The sequence below is a fragment of the Cervus elaphus genome, chromosome 18, assembly GCF_910594005.1.
Source record: "Cervus elaphus chromosome 18, mCerEla1.1, whole genome shotgun sequence".
Taxonomy (NCBI): domain Eukaryota; kingdom Metazoa; phylum Chordata; class Mammalia; order Artiodactyla; family Cervidae; genus Cervus; species Cervus elaphus.
The window spans coordinates 111,965,038-111,987,016 of NC_057832.1; the positions used below are offsets into that span (position 1 = coordinate 111,965,038).

Genomic DNA, 21,979 nt, shown 5'->3' on the forward strand with positions numbered 1-21,979 from the left:
ATCCTACAAAAGTGTAGTGCTAATATGAAGCCTGATAAGAGACAAAGCCTTCTTCTAAGACAGGGAACACGACAGAGATATCTGTTCTCCTCACTTCTACTCAACTTCATACTGGAAGTGCTAGCTAATACAGTACAGAAAGAAAATGCAATGGGAAGCATACAGCTAGGAAATGAACAAAATTATTTATTTATAGTCATAACTCTATTTGTAGAAAATCCTAAGAAGTCCACAAAAAAGGAACTAGAACTAATAAATGATTATCAAGGTCATAGGGAAAAAGCTCAATATGCAAAAATGTCTTACATTTCTCTAAACTTGCAATGAATGTTGAAAATTTAAAAATATGTAACAATAATATCCAAAAACATGAAAAACTACAGAACACATTAGACAAACTATATGCATGACATGTATACTTGAAATTGTAAAACATTGCTGAGAGAAATTAAAGAGATCTAAATAGGTGAATATTCTATTTTCATAAATCAGAACATGCAACTGCAATTGTGTTAGAACTTCAAATCTCTCCATATTAGTATATAGACACAATACAATTTCAGTCAAATCCCAGGAGGCTTTTAAAAAAAAACATTGTAAAGGTGACTCTAAGGTTTTGATGCAAATGTGAAGGACCTAGAATACCCAGTAAATTTTTTTAGAAAGGAACAAAGCTGGAGGACTTATAGTACACATTAAAAGACTTACTATAAAGCTACAGTAATCAAGACAGAGGGCTTCCCTGGTGGCTCAGTGTTAAAGAACCTGCCTGTCAATGCAGGAGACACAGGTTCAATCCCTGGGTTGGGAAGATCCCCTGGAAAAGGAGCGGCAACCCACCCCAGTATTCTTGCCTGGAAAATCCCATGGACAGCAGAGCTTGGCAGGCTACACAGTCCGTGGGGTCACAAAAAAGAATTGGACATGACTTAGCAACTAAACACACACAAACAATCAAGACAGAATGTTATTGACATAACATCATGCAGATCAAGGGACGTGCAGATGAATAAAATAGAAAATTCAGACACAGATCCAAACATACATCTTCAATTGATTTTTTAAATTTTAATTTATATTTTTAGTTAAACTTTTAAATTAAAGTCTAATTTAATTATACTTTTAATTAGATAATTATAATATTGTGATGATTTCTGCCATACATCAATATGAATTGGCCATAGGTATACATATGACCCCTCCATATCGAACCTCCTTCCCACCTCCCTTCTCATCCCATTCCTCTATGTTGTCACAAAGCACCAACTTTGGTTTCCCTGCATTATACAGCAAATTCCCACTGGCTATCTATTTTATATATGGTAATGTATTAATATAAGTTTAAATGCTACTCTCTCAAATCATCCCACCCTCTCTCTCCTCACTGTGTCCAAAAGTTTGCTCTTTATGAATGCTTTTCCTTTGCCTCCCTGCAAGTAGGATCATACACAAAAATAAACTCAAAATGGGTTAAAGACCTAAATGTAAGATCAGAAACTATAAAACTCTTAGAGGAAAACATAGGCAGAATACTCTTTATGTCATAGAATATGCTGTAACATAAATCACAGCATAAATCACATTCTCTGTGATTCACCTCCTCTGTGTATGTGTGTGTGTGTTGTTAGTCACTCAGTTGTGCCTGACTCTGTGGACTGGACCCCATGGACTATAGCCCGACAGTCTCCTCTGCCCATGGAATTCTCCAGGCAAGAATATTGGAGTGGGTAGTCATTCCCTGCTCTGGGGGGTCTTCATGACCCAGGGATCGAACCTGGGTCTCCTGAGTTACAGGAGGATTCTTTACTGTCTGAGCCATTGCAGAAGCAAGACCTACCTTCTAGAGTAATGAAATAAAAACAAAAATAAACTAATGGGGCCTAATTCAATCTAAAAGCTTTTGCATAACAAAGGAAATAATAAGCAAGATGAAAAGACAACCCTCAGAATGGGAGAAAATAATAGCAAATGAAACAACTGACAAAGGATTAATCTTCAAAATATACAAGCAGCTCATGCAGCTCAATACCAGAAAAACAAACAGCCCAATCAAAAGGTGGGCAGACAGACCTAAACAGACATTTCTCCAAAGAAGACATACAGATGGCTAAGAAATATATGAAAAGATGCTCAACATCTTCAATTGATTTTAAATACAGAAACCGTTGGTGAAGAAATGGAGCAACTAGAACTCTCAGACCCTGCTGGTGGGAATGCAGAGTTAAACATACACTCACCATGGTGGTGGTGGTTTAGTTGCCAGGTCAAGTCTGACTCTTGTGACCCCATCAACTGTAGCCTGCCAGGATCCTCTGTCCACGGGATTTCCCAGGCAACATACAAACCTAGAATTCCACTACTGGATAGTTTCCCAGGATGAATGAAAACATATACCCACCAGACAGGCTTATGGACACTGATGGTTTTACTTATAATAAACTGCTGACAACCCAGTGACAATCATTAGGTCAATGGATAAATAAATGGTGGCTCATCTAGACAGTGGAATACCACTCAACAATAAAAAGGAATGAACTGTTGATGTATGTATCATCACCAATAAGTCTCTACATGGTTATGTTAGGCAAAAGAATCAGGACATTAAGTCAATACTACATTTTTCTGTTAATAAACTGTAGAAAAGCAGTATCTGCTTTATAGTAACAGAAATCAGCCTGAGGGACTTCCCTGGCGGTCTGGTGGTTAAGACTCCACACTTCCACTGCAGCAAAGTCCTTGCTGCAATGTAGCTCAGCCTCCCCCTCTGCCCAAATACCTTCTCTCTTACATCTATACAGGCATTGTTCCAAGAGCTAAAACAAACTCATAGATTCTTTATCAAAATGATTTTCTGCAAGTATAGATGTGCATGTTTGTGTGTGTGTGTGTGTGTGTATATATATATATTTGGCTGTTATATAAGATAATATTCTTCATCAAATACACTCTGTCAGAGAAAAGACAATGTCCACTACGTTTGCTGATAAATTTTCGGGACATTATCTGAAAAACAACTGTTATTATACAATATTGTTAAATTTCCAGTCTTTTGACTTAAATAAGTTGAACTATTTTCAGTGTTTTTTTTATTTTTTTTTCAGTGTTTTAAAAGCAATTATGTTTGTCTTTAGTGAGCTTATCAGTTTAGAAGTAAACTTTATGTACCAATAAAATAAACTTTTATTTCGCATTTTTATTTTTGTTTTATTATTTTCATGCATAAATTTTAATTCTTATGTAGTTAAATTTAACAGTTTTCAGTATTCTGGGATCTGTATTTCTTTATAAAAGCCCACATACATATTCAGAGGTAACTTAAAAAGAAAAACAATTTCATTTGTTGATTATTGTATTTAAATCCATTTGAACCACTTAGAATTTATTTTAAAGCATGCCATATAGATCCAGGGTTATGGTTTTTTCAGATATTTTTAAAATAAAGGTAAATGAGGGAGAAAGAGAGACAGATCAACAGAGGGAAAGAGAGGGAAGTAGATGGATGGAGGCAGGGAAGAAAAAAGAGAGAAGAACCAGCTTAGGGCAAAACTTCTTCTCCCTCTGGGTTGGGGCCAGGAGTGCCATATTTGGAGGTAAAAGAACAAGAGATTAGAATAACTAGTGATATTAATAAGGGTCAGAGACTGTTAGAGAAGGAAAGAAAGCATCTTCCACAACTGTATCTACATATGATGAGCCTGACACCCAGAGAGACTGAGGAACTGGTTCAGTTCAGTTCAGTCGCTCAGTCGTGTCCGATTCTTTGCAACCCCATGGACTGCAGTATGCCAGGCCTCCCTGTCCATCACCAACTCCAGGAGTTTACTCAAATTCATTTCCATTGAGTCGGTGATGCCATCCAACCATCTCATCCTCTGTCATTCCCTTCTCCTCCCACCTTCAATCTTTCCCAGCATCAGGGTCTTTTCAAATGAGTCAGTTCCTCGCATCAGGTGGCCAAAGTATTGGAGTTTCGGCTTCAACATCAGTCCTTTCAATGAATATTCAAGACTGATTTCCTTTAGAATTGATGGGTTGGATCTCCTTGCAGTCCAAGGGACTCTCAAGAGTCTTCTCCACACCACAGTTCAAAAACATCAATTCTTCGGTGCTCAGCTTTCTTTATAGTCCAACTCTCACATCCACACAGGACTAATAGAAAAAAGCATAGCTTTGATTAGATGGACCTTTGTTGGCAAGCTAGAGGAACTGGTTAAGGTCACACAAAAATTTACTAGCTGAGTTAGAATGAATGACCATGGACTCCTGGGTGCTGGATCAGCCTTCTACAGGGTAGAAGGAGCTGCTTTCTGCAGGAACTGATGCACTGGGGAGGGGATGACCAGAAGGACCACTAAGGATCTTACCACCACTAAGATTCTAAGACTCAAAAATATACTTTTGAAGACCTATCCACAAAGGTTTCATAATCAAAGACAGGTGCTTTGAGTTGAATAAATTACAGATAGGTACAAAGCAGGTGTTCAGTAAATATCAAATCAATGATTGTGGATTGCATTTGCCCATAACAATAATTATTAGTCCTTGAGCTTAAGTGTGTGGCTGTAACAACCTCAGTGTCTATGATAGCTGAAGGGGTGCCAAGGGAAGTTAGCCTCATAGGAGCTGGGGGAGCAGGCAAAATTCACACCTGGGCACCCTGAAGCTTCAGGCTCTCATTCAACCAATAACATCGTTCAGATGGCCAAGGAGGCCAGTGGACAGGAAGGGCTGGGGAAAGACCTCTTCCACTTCCTTCACTCACTGGTCCCAACTTATTAACATTTGCCACATTTTCCCTATATTCAGGGTAGAACTATATTAGTGCTTTGCATGCAATTTTCCTTGATTCTGAAAACAACTTCATGGGGGAGGTACTCTTATCCTCACTTTACACATGAAGAAACTAAGGTGTCCTTATCCATTGAATCCATAGTGAACAAGTACTATGCAAATGCCAGACTCCAAAACTAGACCTTACTTTCAACACCCACCCCCAAACACACACACACACACACCCCCCACACCCATTATTTATGTGCTTCTGGAGACCTAGGATGGACCTCCCTGCCTCTGGGTGTTAGTTTGAGCCCCCAGGGGCTTGTTGCTTTCCTTGTCATTCCTACAAAGAGCACCCACTGGAATCTAGTTTCCCATCCAGTCCAGTTCAGTTCTGAAACTCAGCAGGCCTTCTAAGATTAGAACAGGGTAAACGGAACCAGGTACACTCATCCTCTGAAACAAGGGACAGCAAGAGAACTGTTTTCATGTGGTTTCCCCCATAGAACTCATTCTCTCTTTCCAGCCCTACATCAACCACACTGCTGCCCTATGTTATTGTATAGAAACAATGAGTATTAAATCACAGACTCAACATAAGTCTTGGACACATTTTAGCTGTGTGGGTCACTTGTCCCATCCTTAAGGGTCTCATATCTCCGTGTCAGACTCTGGGTACCACAGGTAGGAGGCTCCACTAGTGGACATTCTAAGAATCTCTCACTGCACTTAGGAACTAAGACTCATCACAGGGTCTAGGGATTGAATGAACAAGGAACAGTGCAAAAAAAGGACTGGGTTTAGATTCAGTCATAGCAGCTGTCAGAAGCTGGAAAAACCAAGGAGCCTTCAGAGAGAGGCACAGTTCCAGCAACCTCCTGATTTTAGCCTCCTTAGGCCTGGAGAAGGAAATGGCAACCCACTCCAGTATTCTTGCCTGGAGAATCCCATGGAGGGAGGAGCCCGGTAGGCTGTAGTCCATGGGGTAGCAAAGAGTCGGACACTACTGAGCGACTTCACTTCACTTCACTTTACTTCAGGCCTGTGAGGGCTTCCCTGGTGACTCAATGGTAAAGAATCTACCTGCCAATGCAGGAGACTTAGATTCGATCCCTAGGTCAGGAAGATCCCCTGGGGGAGGAAATGACAACCCATTCCAGTATTCTTGCTGGGAAATCCCATGGACAGAGGAGCCTGGTGGGCTATAGTCCATGAGGTCACAAGAGTTGGACTTGACATCAGTTAAGCAGCAACAACAACAAAGACCTGTTTGATAAGAAATGTAGACATACAGAGTCTTTAAGATAATGAATTTGTAGTGTTTAAGCCAAGCAATTTGCTACAGAAGCAATAGAAAATACAGCCACGGGGCCTACACAAGCCCGGCAATGCGCTTGCCTGTCAGTTCTCAAGTTCTGCTTTGACTGACCATCCTGTCTGTCCTTCTGAGCTCCTACCAGCAATGCACTCCTTTCTGCTATCATCCCCCCCATTTCTGTCCAGAATCATCTAAAAATCTTTTTTATTATCAATAGCTCTGTCTTAAAAATTCAGTTCTGGATTCAAATCCTCCAGAAAGGTCATCTAGGAAACTCCTTTCAGCCCTTGTGGTTCTTTACCTCAGAACCACTGGGCACCATCCTGGTTGGAAAGCTTTTGCTTGCTGTTTCTTTGTCGTCATGTCTGTCTGGGTAGGGTTGGCAGGGGGCGGCTAAGTCGGGTGGTGCACATGAAGTCTGAACTTCTCCGAGATGAAGGACTGTGACTCAGAGTTTACCAGGGAGCTGGATCCTACCACCTTGCCTTCACTCACCGCCCAGGTATGCATGTTCCCACAGGACTCAGACCAGCCCTTTTCAGTCTGGGCAGCTCCCAAGATGTGTCTATTAGGGGCTCTGCCTTTGAGGAGAACGTTTCTCCTCTTAAGCTTACACCTCCAATTCCCCACCTCCCCAGATGACATTTTGGAAAATTCAGACAAGAGGGTGCTGTAATCCAGGGTCTCCATTCCCCGTCTCCCCAGTCTCTGAACCTTGGATCTGGGGGGTGCAAATTCTCCAAATGACAACTCTGGATCTAACCCTAGCCAGGCATCCAGTCTGCCACAATTTTAGTCCAGCCGGGGAAATTCCTCTGCGCTTTTTCCACGAACTCATTTTTCCCCCACAGTCCTGGGAGGAAGGTAAGGGCCAGGAACCAATCCTAAACCATTGTCTTCTTAGAGGTATCTTGGTCTCTCTCCCTTTCCTCATTTAGAGCTCTTTCTCAAATGTTACTTCCTCCGAGCAGCAAGCCTCTCATTAATCTGGGGAGTAACACCAGTGTCTCTTCATCCCCAGAGGGCTCCTTGCTTTCTCATCATCCCCACAGAGGACACTTTGCTGGAGTCTGGGTTCCCATCCAGGATAAGCTCAGCTGTAAACCACATCAAAAAGCCAGGGGCAAGAAAGAGCCCCAAGAACACTTATCTTTGGGGAAAAAGATACAGTGTTTTCCTCTGGTCTCAAGAAAGCCTTCTTTCCCACTTCAAGCCCCACATCAGTGCTGGTGTGCTGGGTTCTATGGTGACACAGGTAAGCCTTTAACTAGGAAATTCACGTAAGGGTTAGAGATGTTATAGCTTGTGGAGCCGCTCACCGCACAGGACACCCCCATTCCAGCTGTGCACACGCCCCTGTCCACCCTTGCCAGCTGCAGCCCACTAACCCAGGGTGATAGACTGCAGATCGCACCTCAATCATGTCACAAACTGGACCCAACAGGCAGGAGTCTCTAGACATGGATTTCTTCACAAGAGCAGCTCAAAAAGAAGATGTAGTGCTTAGAGGCTAAAGTGAGTGATTTGGGTTTGCTTGGGGGTCAGGCTTCCAGAGAGCGCAGACATGGGACTTGGTTTGAATTGATCAGTGCTGGGTATAGATTTGAGCCCTACCATTAAGGTTTGCCAGGCTTCCCCAGTGGCTCAGCAATAAACAATCTGCCTGCAATGCAGGAGACAGAGAAGAAACAGGTTCCATCTCTGGGAAGATACCCTGGAAGAGGACATGTCAGCCCATTCCAGTATTCTTGCCTAGAGAATCCCAAAGACAGAGGAGCCTGGCGGGTTACAGTCCATGGGGTCACAAAGAGTTGGACATAACTGAGCATACACTCACACACAAGGTTTACCAGTGGGTACAAGGCTGACGGAGGGACAGCCCTTCTTCTTCAAATTGGAATGCCATGACTGTTGGCCAGGACACAGCTTCAGATGCAGCTTTTATGGAGCCAAAGAGAAGGCCAGAGTTATGTCTACACACATCTTGAATCTTTCCACTTCTGATCATTTGTACTGCAAAATTTATTTTCCTTGAAAATTGAAGATTTTTAAAAAAATATCCTTTTAGTGAACTGAAGTTCTAAAGGACAGCATAAAGCTTGGAAATTTCACACACCCCTACTACACACACCTTCACACACATATTGACTCTAAAGAATCATAGGTCCAAGAAAATTTAAGTTCATTGGCGTCATATGATGACAATGACTACAATGACAACGACTAATTTCTGAGCCCCTGGTCCATGCCCATCACTGTAACTAAGCAAATGACTCATTTAATCTCTGTCTTAGCTCACGAAGCTAGTACTATTATTATCTTCATTTTATATCTGAGTAAGCTGAGCACCGAAGAATTGATGCTTTTGAACTGTGGTGTTGGAGAAGACTCTTGAGAGTCTCTTGGACTGCAAGGAGATCCAACCAGTCCATCCTGAAGGAAATCAGTCCTGAGTACTCATTGGAAGGACTGATGCTGAAGCTGAAACTCCAATACTTCGGCCACCTGATGTGAAGAACTGATTCATTTGAAAAGACCCTGATGCTGGGAAAGATTGAGGACAGGAGGAGAAGGGGATGACAGAGGATGAGATGGTTGGATGGCATCACTGACTCAATGGACATGGGTTTGGGTAAATTCCTGGAGTTGGTGATGGACAGGGAGTCCTGGCGTGCTGCAGTTCATAGGGTCGCGAAGAGTCGGACATGACTGAGCAACTGAACTGAACTGAGGTTGAGGCTAAGAGAGGGAAGTAGTAGAGAGCAGCAGATTTACGTTTGACAAACATCAGATCAGAATCCAACCTAGGTCCAGAGCTTATGCTCCAAACCACTAGGGTTGAGTGGGCAGAGTTGGGATGTGGGCAAGGGGTGGGGATGTCTGGGGGATGTCCCCCTGGACACTGCCTCATCAGAGCAGTGCCCGCCACTGGCTAGAATGCTGATGCCCTTCCAGTCCCTATCTAGTTCCAGGCTGGTCTCTGTGCCCTCCTGTGTTCCTTCTGCTCCCCGTCTTTGGATACATACACCAGGGGGTCCTCCCCAAAGGATGTTAATTTATTGGCTTGAAACTCTGACTTCCCATTCACTTCATGATCATAACTGGAGAAATGTGAGTGATGGAGGGTCCTCACCAGGGAGACAGCCCAGAAAGACATAAAGGGAGCTGTAAGAGGGCTCTCAGACTCTCTGGATCATGACAGAGACCCCCAGCATCACCCTACACTCTGGGCATCTGATTGACTGACACAAATTCTCTCTTTCCATGTTCCCTCCTCTCCCTATCTTTTTCTGTTTCCCTCTCACCTATTGGGTATTCCTCTCCTACTCCTCCATTCCTGTTTCATTCCATTCTTGCCCTCTCTCTAAATGTCTGTTGCTGTGTTGTCTTTCCTCCTCTGCTCCTGTCTGCTTTCCTCTCTCCTTATCAGTAGATTTCCATGTTTTTCTTCTATGATTCCCTGTTTCTCAATGATTCTCATATTCCCATTTTTTTCTCTTGTCTTTATCTCTCCTTCTGTGAACCCATGACCATACCAGCCTCTCTTCCTCCGCCTCTAGCCTTGTCTCACGGTCACTGGTTCTCTCTGTCTGTCTCTCTCTGTCTCTCCATCTCTGTCTCTTGTTGCCTTTCCTCTCAGGCTCCCAGCCCCGGCACCATGGCAAATCTGAGCCACCCTTCTGAATTTATCCTCTTGGGCTTCTCCCATCTTGGCGAACTGCAGATCCTACTCTACGGGCCCTTCCTTGTGCTTTATCTTCTCGCCTTCATAGGAAACACAGTCATCATCATCACAATCTTCGTTGACACCCACCTCCACACACCCATGTACTTCTTCCTGGGCAACTTTTCCCTGCTGGAGATCCTGGTGACCATGACTGCCGTGCCCAGGATGCTCTCTGACCTGCTGGCCCCCCACAAGGTCATCTCCTTCACTGGCTGCATGGTCCAGTTCTACTTCTACTTCTCCCTGGGCTCCACCTCCTTCCTCATCCTGTCTGACATGGCCCTGGACCACTTTGTGGCCATCTGCCACCCCCTGCACTATGGCACTTTGATGAGCGGGGCTGTGTGTGCCCAGCTAGCAGGGGCTGCCTGGGCAACTCCTTTCCTGGCCATGGTGCCCACTGTCTTCTCCCGGGTTCATCTCAATTATTGCCACGGCAACGTCATTAACCACTTCTGTGACAACGCCCTTCTGCTGCAGCTGTCCTGCTCAGACACCAGGCTGCTGGGATCCTGGGACTTTGTGATGGCCCTGGCCTTTGTCCTCAGCTCCTTCCTGGTGACCCTCGTCTCCTATGGTTACATCGTGAGCACCGTGCTCCGTCTCCCCTCTGCCAGCGGCCGCCAGAAGGCCTTCTCCATGTGCAGCTCTCACCTCACCCTGGTCTTCATTGGCTACAGCAGCACCATCTTCCTCTATGTCCGGCCTGGCAAAGCACACTCTGCGGAGGTCAACAAGACTGTGGCCCTGGTGACGTCCATCCTCACGCCCTTCCTCAACCCCTTTATCCTCACCCTCCGCAACGAGACGTTCAAGGCTGTGCTACGAGGCCAGATGCAGAGGCTGAAAGGCCTCCTCCAGGTATCATGAGGGGCCCGAGGGACCCAGCCAGGCTCAATCAGCCAGGTCATTCTCTGAGCAGGCAGGGTACTAACCTGGGCAGGATGACCCCTGTTTCAGACTTTCCCTCTGTGCCTGAGAGTGGTAACCACAATGAGTCTTTGGTAGCACCCTGGCTGGCCTGAAGGTCTCAAAGACCATGTGGAATTCCCCCCCTTATCCACTAGCAGTGACAAGAACTCAGAATGTAGCCTGGAGTCTGGGGAACCACGACTGGGGCTTTTAATAAAGGGAAGTGCATGAGCTTGCCATTCAAAGAAGGGCAGACAAAAAGTTTTCTGTGATGAAGAAATACTACCCAGCCGCAGTGTGTGTGTGTGTGTGTGTGTGTGTGTGTGTGTACACATGCACACGCCTCACTGCTAAGTGTGTGCACCATGAGTACGTGGTCTACATGGAACTAAGCTGAAGAGCAACACTTACCAAAGTCATCATCTTTCAAGTGTACAGAATGCACTACACGAGAATTCATCTGTTCATTCATTTCACCAATGCTGAGCAGACTCTGCGTGTCAGGCACTACAACTGTGCCTGGGGCAGGGTAAAATGTAAACAAGACGTTGACAGTTTTCAAATCTCTTAGCTCTATGAAGGGAAAGAATGGTATGGTAAAGAGCAGCTTACAGGGACTTTGCTGGCAATTCAATGGTTAAGACTCTGTGCTTCCATGGCAGGAGGTGCAGATTTGACTCCTGGTCAGGAAACTAAGAACCTACATGCCATGTGATGTGGCAAAAAGTAAAAAAGGATCTGCTTATGCGGCAGGTGACGTGTAATGATGGATTCAAAGAAAGGTTTATGGGAGCAGATAAGAGGAACATTGAGACCAGACTGCGGACTGGGAGACAGTTTCCTGATAAGGTGACGCCCGAGTAACACTTTGAATGTAAGATGGACAGTGTGAGGAGGCAATCCACCAGCTAAGCCTTGTGCAGAGAAAATAAATTTAAAGAAAGCAAGACACATCTTCATTAAGTATAAGAATTAAGAGCAAACCTTTCAGGAATTGTATGGGTTCTAGGGAGGAAATATTAAGAGATCTTTGTTGTTGTTCAGTTGCTCAGTCGTGTCTGACTCTTTGTGACCCCATGGACTGCAGCACACCAGGCTTCCCTGTCCTTAACCATCTCCCAGAGTTTGCTCCAACTCCTGTCCATAGAGTTGAGGATGCCAACAGAGATTTTTAGAAAGATAAAAATAAACTATTCTACTATATGATTAGAAACATTCACCTGCTTAAAGGCAGAAGATTGTGGTGAATACAGTAAATTCCTTTGTCCAGTCATTATACTCACGTGCGCGCACACACACACACACACACACACACACACACACGTGTGTGTGTGTAAAGTTCCTGAAAGCCTATTAGGTTCCATATACCCTCAGGAATGAAATGTCAGCTCCCATTGAGTTTCCCTCCCATAACTCATGTGTGAAATTTTCCAGATCCTTCAGGTACATTCTCCTTAGAATCATGTTCTTGTCGCTTTCACTCTATCTGGGATTTTCTGAAACAGCCCCATTGTAAAATATTCTGCCAAGCTATTTCTGTAAAAACAGTTAAACTTACCGAACGGAATTTCCCAGTAAACATCAGTGAGTTCACTCATCAAGGGAGTACTCCTAGCGCTGCTTATAAGATGAGAATAAGAACTACCAATTTACCAGAAGTGTCGAGCTTAGCTCTGCTGTGTGGGAGTGAACAAGGCTGGACTGTGGGCCACGCTGGTGGGCACAGACGCTCCAGCTTTGGAGCCGTGGCTCCCTGAGGAGTCCCTGCTGGTCCATGGGTGCCACCCCGGAGACCCCCTTCTTAACTGAGGTGCCCCTTTCTCTGACTTTCTGAAAAAATCTTTTAGAAGATCTCTTTAGGTACCTCATTTCATCTTCTGCTGGAAAATCTGTCTTCTCCAGTTATACATCAGCGCAATGACTCTGGTGTTTTGCTATTGCTGTTGAAACAATTGCTTTATTTTTTTCTAAATTATCCTCTTTTTACCACCTCAAATAATAAATAGCTTCCCTGGTGGCTCAGCTGGTAAAGAATCCACCTGTGATGTGGGAGAGCTGGGTTCGATCCCTGGGTTTGGGAAGATCCCCTGGAAAAGGGAATGGCTACCACTCCAGTATTCTGGCCTGGAGAATTCCATGGACTACAGTACGTGGGGTCCCAAAGAGTCGGACATGACTTTCACTCACTTAACATAAATAAAAACTTGATGAACGAATTAAAGATAATTCTACTGATAATATGTTACCATGTTTTTTCACACTTTATCGACTATTTTTATGCATTTTTTTCACCTGCTTTTATTCTCAAAGTAATTCAATGAGGTAAAAACACACAGATCACTCAACACCAGCAATGTACTCCACTCACTGGCTGGTAAAAATCAAAGAAATGTGGATTCTAAATTCAAAGCATTCTCCAACTGAGAGAGAGAGGAAAAAGTACAATTAATCCCACCACATTTTAATAAAGGGTTCTCCTACTTGTAACAAGTGCTATAAGAGCCCTGAAGGGAAAAACCAATTATCAGGCTGCAGCTGAGCAGTACTTTCTTTAAAAAAAAAAAAAATTTTTTTTAATATTTACTTATTTATTTGGCTGTGTCCAGTCTTAGTTGTGGCACCAGGATCTTCACTGCATTATGTGGGATCTTTCGTTGTGGCACATGGACTAGCTATTTGTGTCCTGCAGAGACCCCCATGGGCTTCAGTAGCTGATATGTGTGGCCTTAGTTGGTCCAAGGCATGTGGGGTCCTAGTTCTGCAACCAAAGATCAAACCTGCATTCCCTGAATTGCAAGGTGGATTCTTAACCACTAGACCACCAGGGAAGTCTTACAAGGAGTGCTTTATCACCATCTAATAGATAAAGTAGCCATGGCTGAGTGAAAGAATGAGTTGGTCAGAACAATGACAGAACTGACTGCAGTATCTGGTTTTTCAAACTTCCTTTCCATCTCTCCATCCTCAGAAATTCTCCTGTCCAGATCAAAGCTAGATTAATTAAAAGTTAGCATCTCCAGAGTCTGAAGTCCCTCAGTATAGACTCCTCTAGCCCCAGAGACCGGAGAGCCTGGTGGGCTGACGTCTATGGGGTCACACAGAGTCGGACACGACTGAAGTGACTTAGCAGCAGCAGCAGCAGCCCTTTTATTTAGTGTATATTCATCAAGTTTCCATCAAATTTATAGACTGGTAATGGCAATTATTCTAGGAACTCCTTCACAACAGTAACTGTGTGTTTACACCCCTTGCCTGAAAGGAACACTTACAGTTAGAAAATAACCATAGATTCAGTGTCACTTTTAAAATCTTTTGTATTTCATTTACCACAATAGAATCTACAAACACTTGAAAGAAAATAACACATATTTAATCATAAATAAAACACATATGCAAGAAATAATTTTATTCAGTCTAATTGCAATGTTAATTTTTTGCTTTACCATTTTCCCCAGGAAATGGAAACAATTGATCTATTTGTTAGTCTACATAAAGGCACTTGATTTAAGGTCATTTCACTGAAGGCAATAGCCTTCCCATTCCACAGTAGTAGCTTACACTGGAACATAATTGCCAGCAGGCAGGGTGAGATTGTAATATCAAGAGCTAATTTATAAATATATATATATATATACATACATTTACATACGTATATGTGCTTTGGCCACCTGATGCAAAGAACTGACTCATTGGAAAACATCCTGATGCTGGGAAAGATTGAAGACAGGAGGAGAAGGGGATGACAGAGGATAAGATGGCTGGATGAACATGAGTTTGAGCAAGCTCTGGGAGTTGGTGATGGACAGGGAAGCCTGGCGTGCTGCAGCCCATGGGGTCGCAAAGAGTCGGACACGGCTGAGAGACTAAACTGAACTGATAATATATATATATATGTACGCACACACACACACACACACACATACACACACACACACACACACATACACACACACACACACATTGGACTTCCCTGGTGGCTCAGAAGTAAAGAATCTGCCTGCAATGCAGGAGACCCCCTCGGTTGGGAAGATCCCCTGGTGAAGGCAATGGCTACCCATCGCAGTATTCTTACCTAGAGAATCTCATGGACAGAGAAGCCTGGTGGACTACAGTCCATGGGGTTGAAAAGAGTTGGACACAACTAAGTGACTAAGTACAACATTGCTTAAACATATATATATGTACACACATATGTATATATTCTAGGAATCTTTATTTTTGCATTTTACATTTAGGTCTTAGAGCCGTTTTGAGTTTTTTTTTGTGAAAAGTGTAAGGTAAAAGTCTAGATTTTCTGTCTCTTCATATGAATGATTTTTTAAATTTTATATTGATGTATAGTTGATTAAAAATGTTTCAGGTGTACATCAAAGTGATTCAGTTATACACATATGTGTATCAATTCTGTTTTAAATTCTTCTCCCATTTAGGTTATTATAGAATATTGAGCAGAATTTCCTGTGCTATACAGCAGGTCCTTGTTGGTTATCTATTTTAAATATAGAAGAGTTTACGTGGTCAATCCCAAATTCCCGATCTATACCTCCCCATCTAAAGCTAACTTAAATACAGGTAAAAACGATGGCAGGATTTCCTGACTCTAAAATGCATCCCCCATCTTCCCTTCATTTGTCCAACATTCCAGCCTCAGAGATACAATGTCCTAGTAAGCAACCATTAGAAATATAAGGTTCTGAAAAGCTAGCACAAGAACCTATTGTCACAAATGCAAATCCCAATGAGAAATGAAAGTAGATTCATTCCTTCCGGCTGAAGGGACTAGGGAGCAAGAAACCGAGATATGGATGTTTTGATGCAGATGATAAAGGAATCAAGTCATTTTCATACAAAAGTCAGGCCTGATTCCTAGAATGACCAGTCATACCATGAAGGCCCTGCATTTTAGGAGTGAGGTGAGGTGCAAAACTTTCTAAGGCCAAGGTGGAAATTTTCAGCAGTGCCTACGGAGCACCATGTTTTTATCAATCTAGTTCCACCAACTCCTTAAACTTTAAATTTCCTGTTGTAAATAGGATCCTTGCAACCATGCCTGATGAATACGGAAGAAAAGTGAGTGACCCAGGGGCCTGCTGGTAAATATTAATCTCTGGTCCTCCAGTTGTAGCATTTGCTGACTTCCAGCATTCACCAGTTTCCTTGCTGTCAGTTTCACTCCCATCATGTCTAATTCAAGCTACCAAGATGGCATCACTGAGCTTGGAGACCAGTATTTCTACCATATCGATACAAGTAACACAGATAACTTCAGTGGGATGAAACAAAGTAAAAGGGAGTAAAATAATGAGGAGCTTTGAGTTTTTATTACCTTTGTTTTTAACACAATCTACTTCATTGCACATGTCTATTATTTAATTTTTAATAATAAGTATGTTTAATTCCTAAAATTTTAACTATCAGTTTTCAGGAGGGCTCCAGACCATCAGCATAGCATTTTGCCTGGGGTTTCCCCTTAGATCTTGTTCCCTATTCAACCCAGCATCTTTGTCCTTCTCCTTCCCTTGAGAGTGACAAGCATCATATCTTATGGAAGGGAACCTCATGGAATTGCCCTTTAGTATAACTATTCCTAAACTCTTAATGAACTTACTTAGGTCTTTTTCAAAATTGAAGGCAATAAAATTCCAGCCCTGAAGGTAAATAGTACCTTTGTGAATATGGTAGAATTGCCCTAGCATGCAAAAGTTTCCATAGTAAAGCCCTCTATATCTACTACAAAGCTCATCATCTTATGACTTCAGTGAGTGAAGCATCTTTCAGAGGACACTTGTGACCCCCTCGCCCCAATCAAGAGACCTGGATTTGATAAGGTGAAGAGACCCATGACCACTCTCCAGGGATCATTCATTAATTCCATCTCTCCAGACTTGCACTGCCCACACGATATGCCATTTTCATGTCTATGTTACTTTCTACATTAAGTTGCCCCTCTGGAATTCACTTTTCCCCTTCTTGGCACTTGTGAAGCCTCAACTCAAATGACACCACGTTTGAGAAGATTCAATCTAACAAACTCCCTCCCTGTATTCCCAGCATGCTCTGCATATTCTAGTATTAATATCATCACTTCTCAAATATTATTGTACTTGTAAATCACCCAGGAGTCTTGTTAAAAATGCAGATTCAGGTTCAGAAGGTCTGAACCAGGTGGAGTCCAGATTTTGCATTTCCAAAAAGATCCCAAGAGATGCCAATGTGGTTCCAGGGATCACAATTTGAGTAGCAAGGAACCACAGGCAAGTGTGTTAAGAATGTCATGCCTCTGAGATGCTGCCTATGACCGGGCAGTTACTGTGACGGGACAAAGCTCCTTACACCTCCCCCAAAACTGGTGAGTCAGAGAGCCCAGTCCTACAGGAATACTGTGAAAAATGGGCAAAAGCCTGCTGCAGGCAGTTGGGTATTTTTTTTAACTCTTTTTTTGTTACTGATTATTTTATTAAATTAATTTTTATTGGAGTATAATTGCTTAAAAACTTGTGTTAGTTTCTACTGTATAGCAGAGTAAATCGGCTGTACGTATACATACATCCCCTCTTTTCTGGATTTCCTTTCCATTTAGGTCACCAGAGAGCATGGAGGAGAGTTCCCTGAGCTATATAACAGGTTTATATCAGTTATCTATTTTATACGTAGTATCAAGAGTGTATATATGTCAATCCCAATCTCCCAATTCCTCCCCACTTTGGCCTCCATACATTTGTTCTCTATGCCTTTGTCTCTTAGCTGCAAAACAGAAATAGGGGCACAGATGTAGTTTTAAATTTTTAGAGGGAGGGTGCAGAGATGAGAGTCGCAGGAAAGAGTCTCTCAGGAGGAAAACCTGAGCGGATTTGTGTGCTGATTATCTGAGAAGCAAAAAAGTTGAAGGAAAGTGCTTGCCTATCAAAAGGAGATAATTGCCTACCATTTAGTTCTTCAGTTTTTTTCCCACAAAGTTTGCTAGGGTGGTAAGTAATTAGTCCCTTGAGACTTAGAGGAAAGAAAGTTCTCAGAATGAAAAAAAAATGTTTTCCCAGTGGGCCTTTACTGCAGAATAAAAGTACCTGCCTACTTTTTTTTGGAGAGGCCCACAGATGGGAACGTGTCCTATGGTAGTTATTTAAAAAACAACAACAACAACAAACAAAAAAAACCAGTTGAATTGGAGACCAAGCTTCCTGGTCATAAAAGGAGACTCAGGCCCCCAGACCACATATCCTGGGACACTTGTTCCTTCCACCACCTCTTTCTTCACAACACTGGGTTTGAGGGGTGGCCCCCACGCTGTGACTGTCTCCACTGTACATGACCACCAGGGCTTCTCTAGAACCCTGTGAAGAGAACTAGCTCCAGGGGCGTCTGCATCTATTCTTGGTCCTGTTTTGAGAATTCCAGGGCAGTCCAGGTTACGTCTGGTATAAGAAATCAGATGCCAAAGCTATTTCCACTGGCACTGACTCCCGAAACCATTCCCAGCTTTCCAAGGATACCTTCCTTCACCCGCCCTCCAGCCCACTACCCACAAGACCCATCTTGTTCCATTTCCTCCTCATCTGCCTTCTACCACCTCTGTCTTCCCCGCAGGGCTGCTGACAGTCTCCCAGCCAGGTGACTCCCAGGAACCCCAGCCTCTGAGGGCCCTCCCTCTAGGTTCTGTGGTTCTGTGGGATCTGTGGTTCTGCGGGAGAGGAGGAGAAGAGCTAGCCCTTAAGAAGAGGGTGGTAGCGAGTGTGGGAACAGCAATCCAGCTTTCGTCCTCTCTTTCCTGTGTGCAGAGGAAGGATTAAAACATTTAAAAAATGAAAAGGGCATGCCCTTCTTTCTAGGCATGGGGCCTCATGACCTTGCTATATAAGAGGGATGGGAAAGTGGCCCCCTGAGTCATTTCTGTTTAAAAGTCAAGAGGTCTGGGGGTCAGGAGGGAGCAGTGGGCAGCCCAGGTGTGAGCGGTGCTTCTGCTGCAGGAGCTGTCCTGGACGGGGGTCCCAGGAGCTGTCCCGGACGGGGGTCCCAGGAGCTGTCCCGGATGGGGTCCTGGCAAGAGGCACATAGTTTTTTCTGTTTTGAGGATGCCAGTCCTCTCAGCTCGTTTCTGAGAACCTTCCACTTTCAGGACCCCAGCCTAGACTCTGAAACTAGTTCCTGAGAAAGGAACACAGCCTTAGAAAAGACTGCACACAAAGAAACATAAAGGAATAAGAACAAAACCATAGAGCAGGACCTTGAAGAGAGAGTTTAATAGCACATTTCATAATAACAGCTATATTTACTGAGTTCTCCCTACATTCCAAGTCCCTGTGCAAGAGCTTGATTGGATTATCTTTTTAAATTGAGATTGCTTGTGGCTCAGCTGGTGAAGAATCTGCCTTCAATGCTGGAGACTTGGTTTCGATCACTGAGTTGGGAATATCTCCTGGAGAAGGGAAAGGCTACACACTCCAGTATTTTGGCCTATGGTTCTGAAGCTTCCCAGGTGGCTCAAATGGTAAAGAGTCTGCCTGCAATGTCGGAGACCCTGGTTCGATCCCTGGGTTGGGAAGATCTCCTAGAGAAAGAAATGGCAAACCACTCCAGTATTCTTGTCTGGAAAATCCCATGGACGGAAGAACCTGGCTATAGTCCGTGGGGTCACAAAGAGTCGGACACGACTGAGCAACTTCAATCAAAAAGTTTTGTAATTTGAATTGCCATCATCACACTGTTTTCACCCCCAGCTGTCTTGAAATCATCCTTTCCTTAACTAGTGCAGGCTCACAGACGCCTGCCTTTGAGACATTTGGATGATGTGAACTCATCCGCTCCCTGTGGAGAGAACAGAGACTTCAGTGGGGTGGAGGCGGCAGGAGAGACAAGGAAGGAGACTGAGAAGCCCCAGCTTGGGCGCCTGGGCGCCACCCGCAGTGGACGGTCCCCCCTCCTTGCTCTCATCTGAGGGCGGCTGGGCGTCTCAGGGGGATCCTTTCGGACGTAACCTCCATGACGTTTTGCTGCTGCTGCTAAGTCGCTTCAGTCATGTCCAACTCTGTGCGACCCCATAGACGTCAGCCCACCAGGCTCCCCGGCCCTGGGATTCTCCAGGCAAGAACACTGGAGTGGGTTGCCATTTCCTTCTCCAATGCATGAAAGTGAAAAGTGAAAGTGAAGTCACTTAGTCGTGTCTGATTCTTAGCAACCCCATGGGCTGCAGTCTACCAGGCTCCTCCATCCATGGGATTTTCCAGGCAAGAGTACTGGAGTGGGGTGCCATTGCCTTCTCCACTGTGACCTTTTGGACCTTCTCATTCCGGAAGATGAAGATGAAGGGGTTGAGGAATGGGGTCACCAGGGCAGTCATCAGGGCCACCACCTTGTTGAGCTGCGCGGAGGGGCCCTTGTCTGGTCTCTGAAGAGCAAGGACTGGAAGAAGTCCATGAGCGCGGTGTACTGGGTGTCGGAGCAGGACTGCTTGAGCAGCGGGGCAGAGTCGCAGATGTGGTGGTCAGTGATGTTGGGGATGCAGAACCAGAGCTGGGTTTTCTGTAGGGTTGGGGAGATAATGGATAGGAACCCCACCACCCTGCAGACCACCAACAGCTTCACACAGACCAGCCTGTTCATGATGGTCGGGTAGTGGAGAGGGCAGCAGACAGCCATGGAGCAATCGAAGACCATGACTGTGAGGAGCAGGAAGTCGGTGGAGCCCAGGGAGAAGTAAAAGAAAGACTGGGTCAGGCATTCTGCCAGGGCCATGGTCCTGCGAGGGGACAGCAGGTCAGCCAGCATCCTAGGGATCGCAGTGGAGGTGACCAGCACCTCCCTGAGGGAGAAGGTGCAGAGGAAGAAGTACATGAGTGAGTGGGGGCCCAGGTCTAGGCACGTGAGGGTGACAGTGGCCAGGTTCCCCAGAAGAGTCAGCACCTATACCAATAGGATGAAGACAAACAGGAAGGACTGGAACTTGGTGTGGATGAGAAAACCCTAGGAGAACAAGCTCCCTGATGATGCTGAGGTCACTCATGGCACTTGATGCCCCTTCTCTGGACTGCCTGTGAGACTCCAGGAAGTCTTATTGAGGAATGGCCACCAGCCTCTCTCTTGACCTTGCTCCCTGATGGCTGGCCTGGCTTCCCAAGCAGACTGGCCTGTATGCATAGTCAAATTCAACATCCAGGAGACACAGTCCCAAGGGCAGAAGGTCCCCAGGGGCAAGGAACTGATTGGCTCTGCTGGACAGAGTTAGGAATTGGCCACCTCCACAGTACCATCCGGTATTCTTGCCTGGAAAATGCCATGGACAGAGGAGCCCGACAGGCTGCAGTCCAGGCAGGTCACAAAAAGTCAGACTCAACTTATGACAGCACACACACACATCACCATCACTCCTAGACACTTTTGTGTCTTTTGTCTCCTATTCATTCATTATTTCATTCAACACATTTGTTAAGCTCCATCTCTGTGCAAGACATTTGGCTGGGTCTGGTAAACCCTTCCTCACTGCCAAATATGATAGTCATTTAATATAATAACACCTGCTATTAGCAGAGTTCTCCAACAGTAAAGAATCTGCCTTCAACACAGGAGACCTGGGTTTGATCTCTGAGTCATGAAGATCCCTGGATAAGGGAATAGCTACCCACTGCAATATTCTTGCCTGGAGAATTCCATGGATAGAGGAGCCAGGCAGTCTACAGTCCATGGGGTCACAAAGAGTCAGACACAACTGAGCAACTAACACTTCCATGTCTCAGGATCTGGTACCTTGTACATGATTTCTTTTCATCCTTTGTGCCCAGTCCTCATCCTTCTTGCCTTCTCTGTGGCTTTCACTCTGTGAATCACAATGTTTTGAAATAGCTTCCACCCTTGACTGTAGAGCCACTCGACTCTCAATTCTCTGACAATTCTGACTTTTCTTTGGCTGGCTCCTTCTCTAGCTCCTGTTCTGCTCTTTTCTAAATATGAATGTCCCCACATCTCTCTTCCAATCCATCTTTTGTCTCTCTAGTCTCTCCTTCAGAAAACTCATCATCTCCCTTAACCAGAAAAATCTGAAAATGTAAATGAATCTTGAATCTGCCTTTTTGTTCTCAACCCACATCTCACACCACCACATACTCAAAATGGGTAAAAAAATACACACACAATCATCCCCTAAAGCTAGTATCATGTCCATTCCCCCCAAAACCCCAGTCACCCTGACTTGAAACCTGGAAGGTATTTCTGGGTTTTCCTTCTTCCTTCTAAACCACTTGAATTGCCGTCATTTT

General features: G+C 44.4%; 1 protein-coding gene and 1 pseudogene across 1 annotated transcript; one reads left to right on the forward strand and one right to left on the reverse strand.

Moving 5' to 3' along the window:
- The first annotated feature begins 9,752 nt into the window (after window positions 1-9,752).
- LOC122674051 (olfactory receptor 6V1) lies at window positions 9,753-10,691 on the forward strand. The gene has a single exon (XM_043872077.1). The coding sequence runs from the start codon at window positions 9,753-9,755 to the stop codon at window positions 10,689-10,691; it is 939 nt and encodes a 312-aa protein (XP_043728012.1).
- A 7,956-nt stretch (window positions 10,692-18,647) lies between these two features.
- Window positions 18,648-20,730, reverse strand: LOC122673925 (annotated as a pseudogene).
- Window positions 20,731-21,979: the final 1,249 nt, after the last annotated feature.

Bases quoted from the DNA above. Each gene is read 5' to 3' on its own strand.
- LOC122674051 (XM_043872077.1), top strand. From the start codon at position 9,753: ATGGCAAATCTGAGCCACCCTTCTGAATTTATCCTCTTGGGCTTCTCC.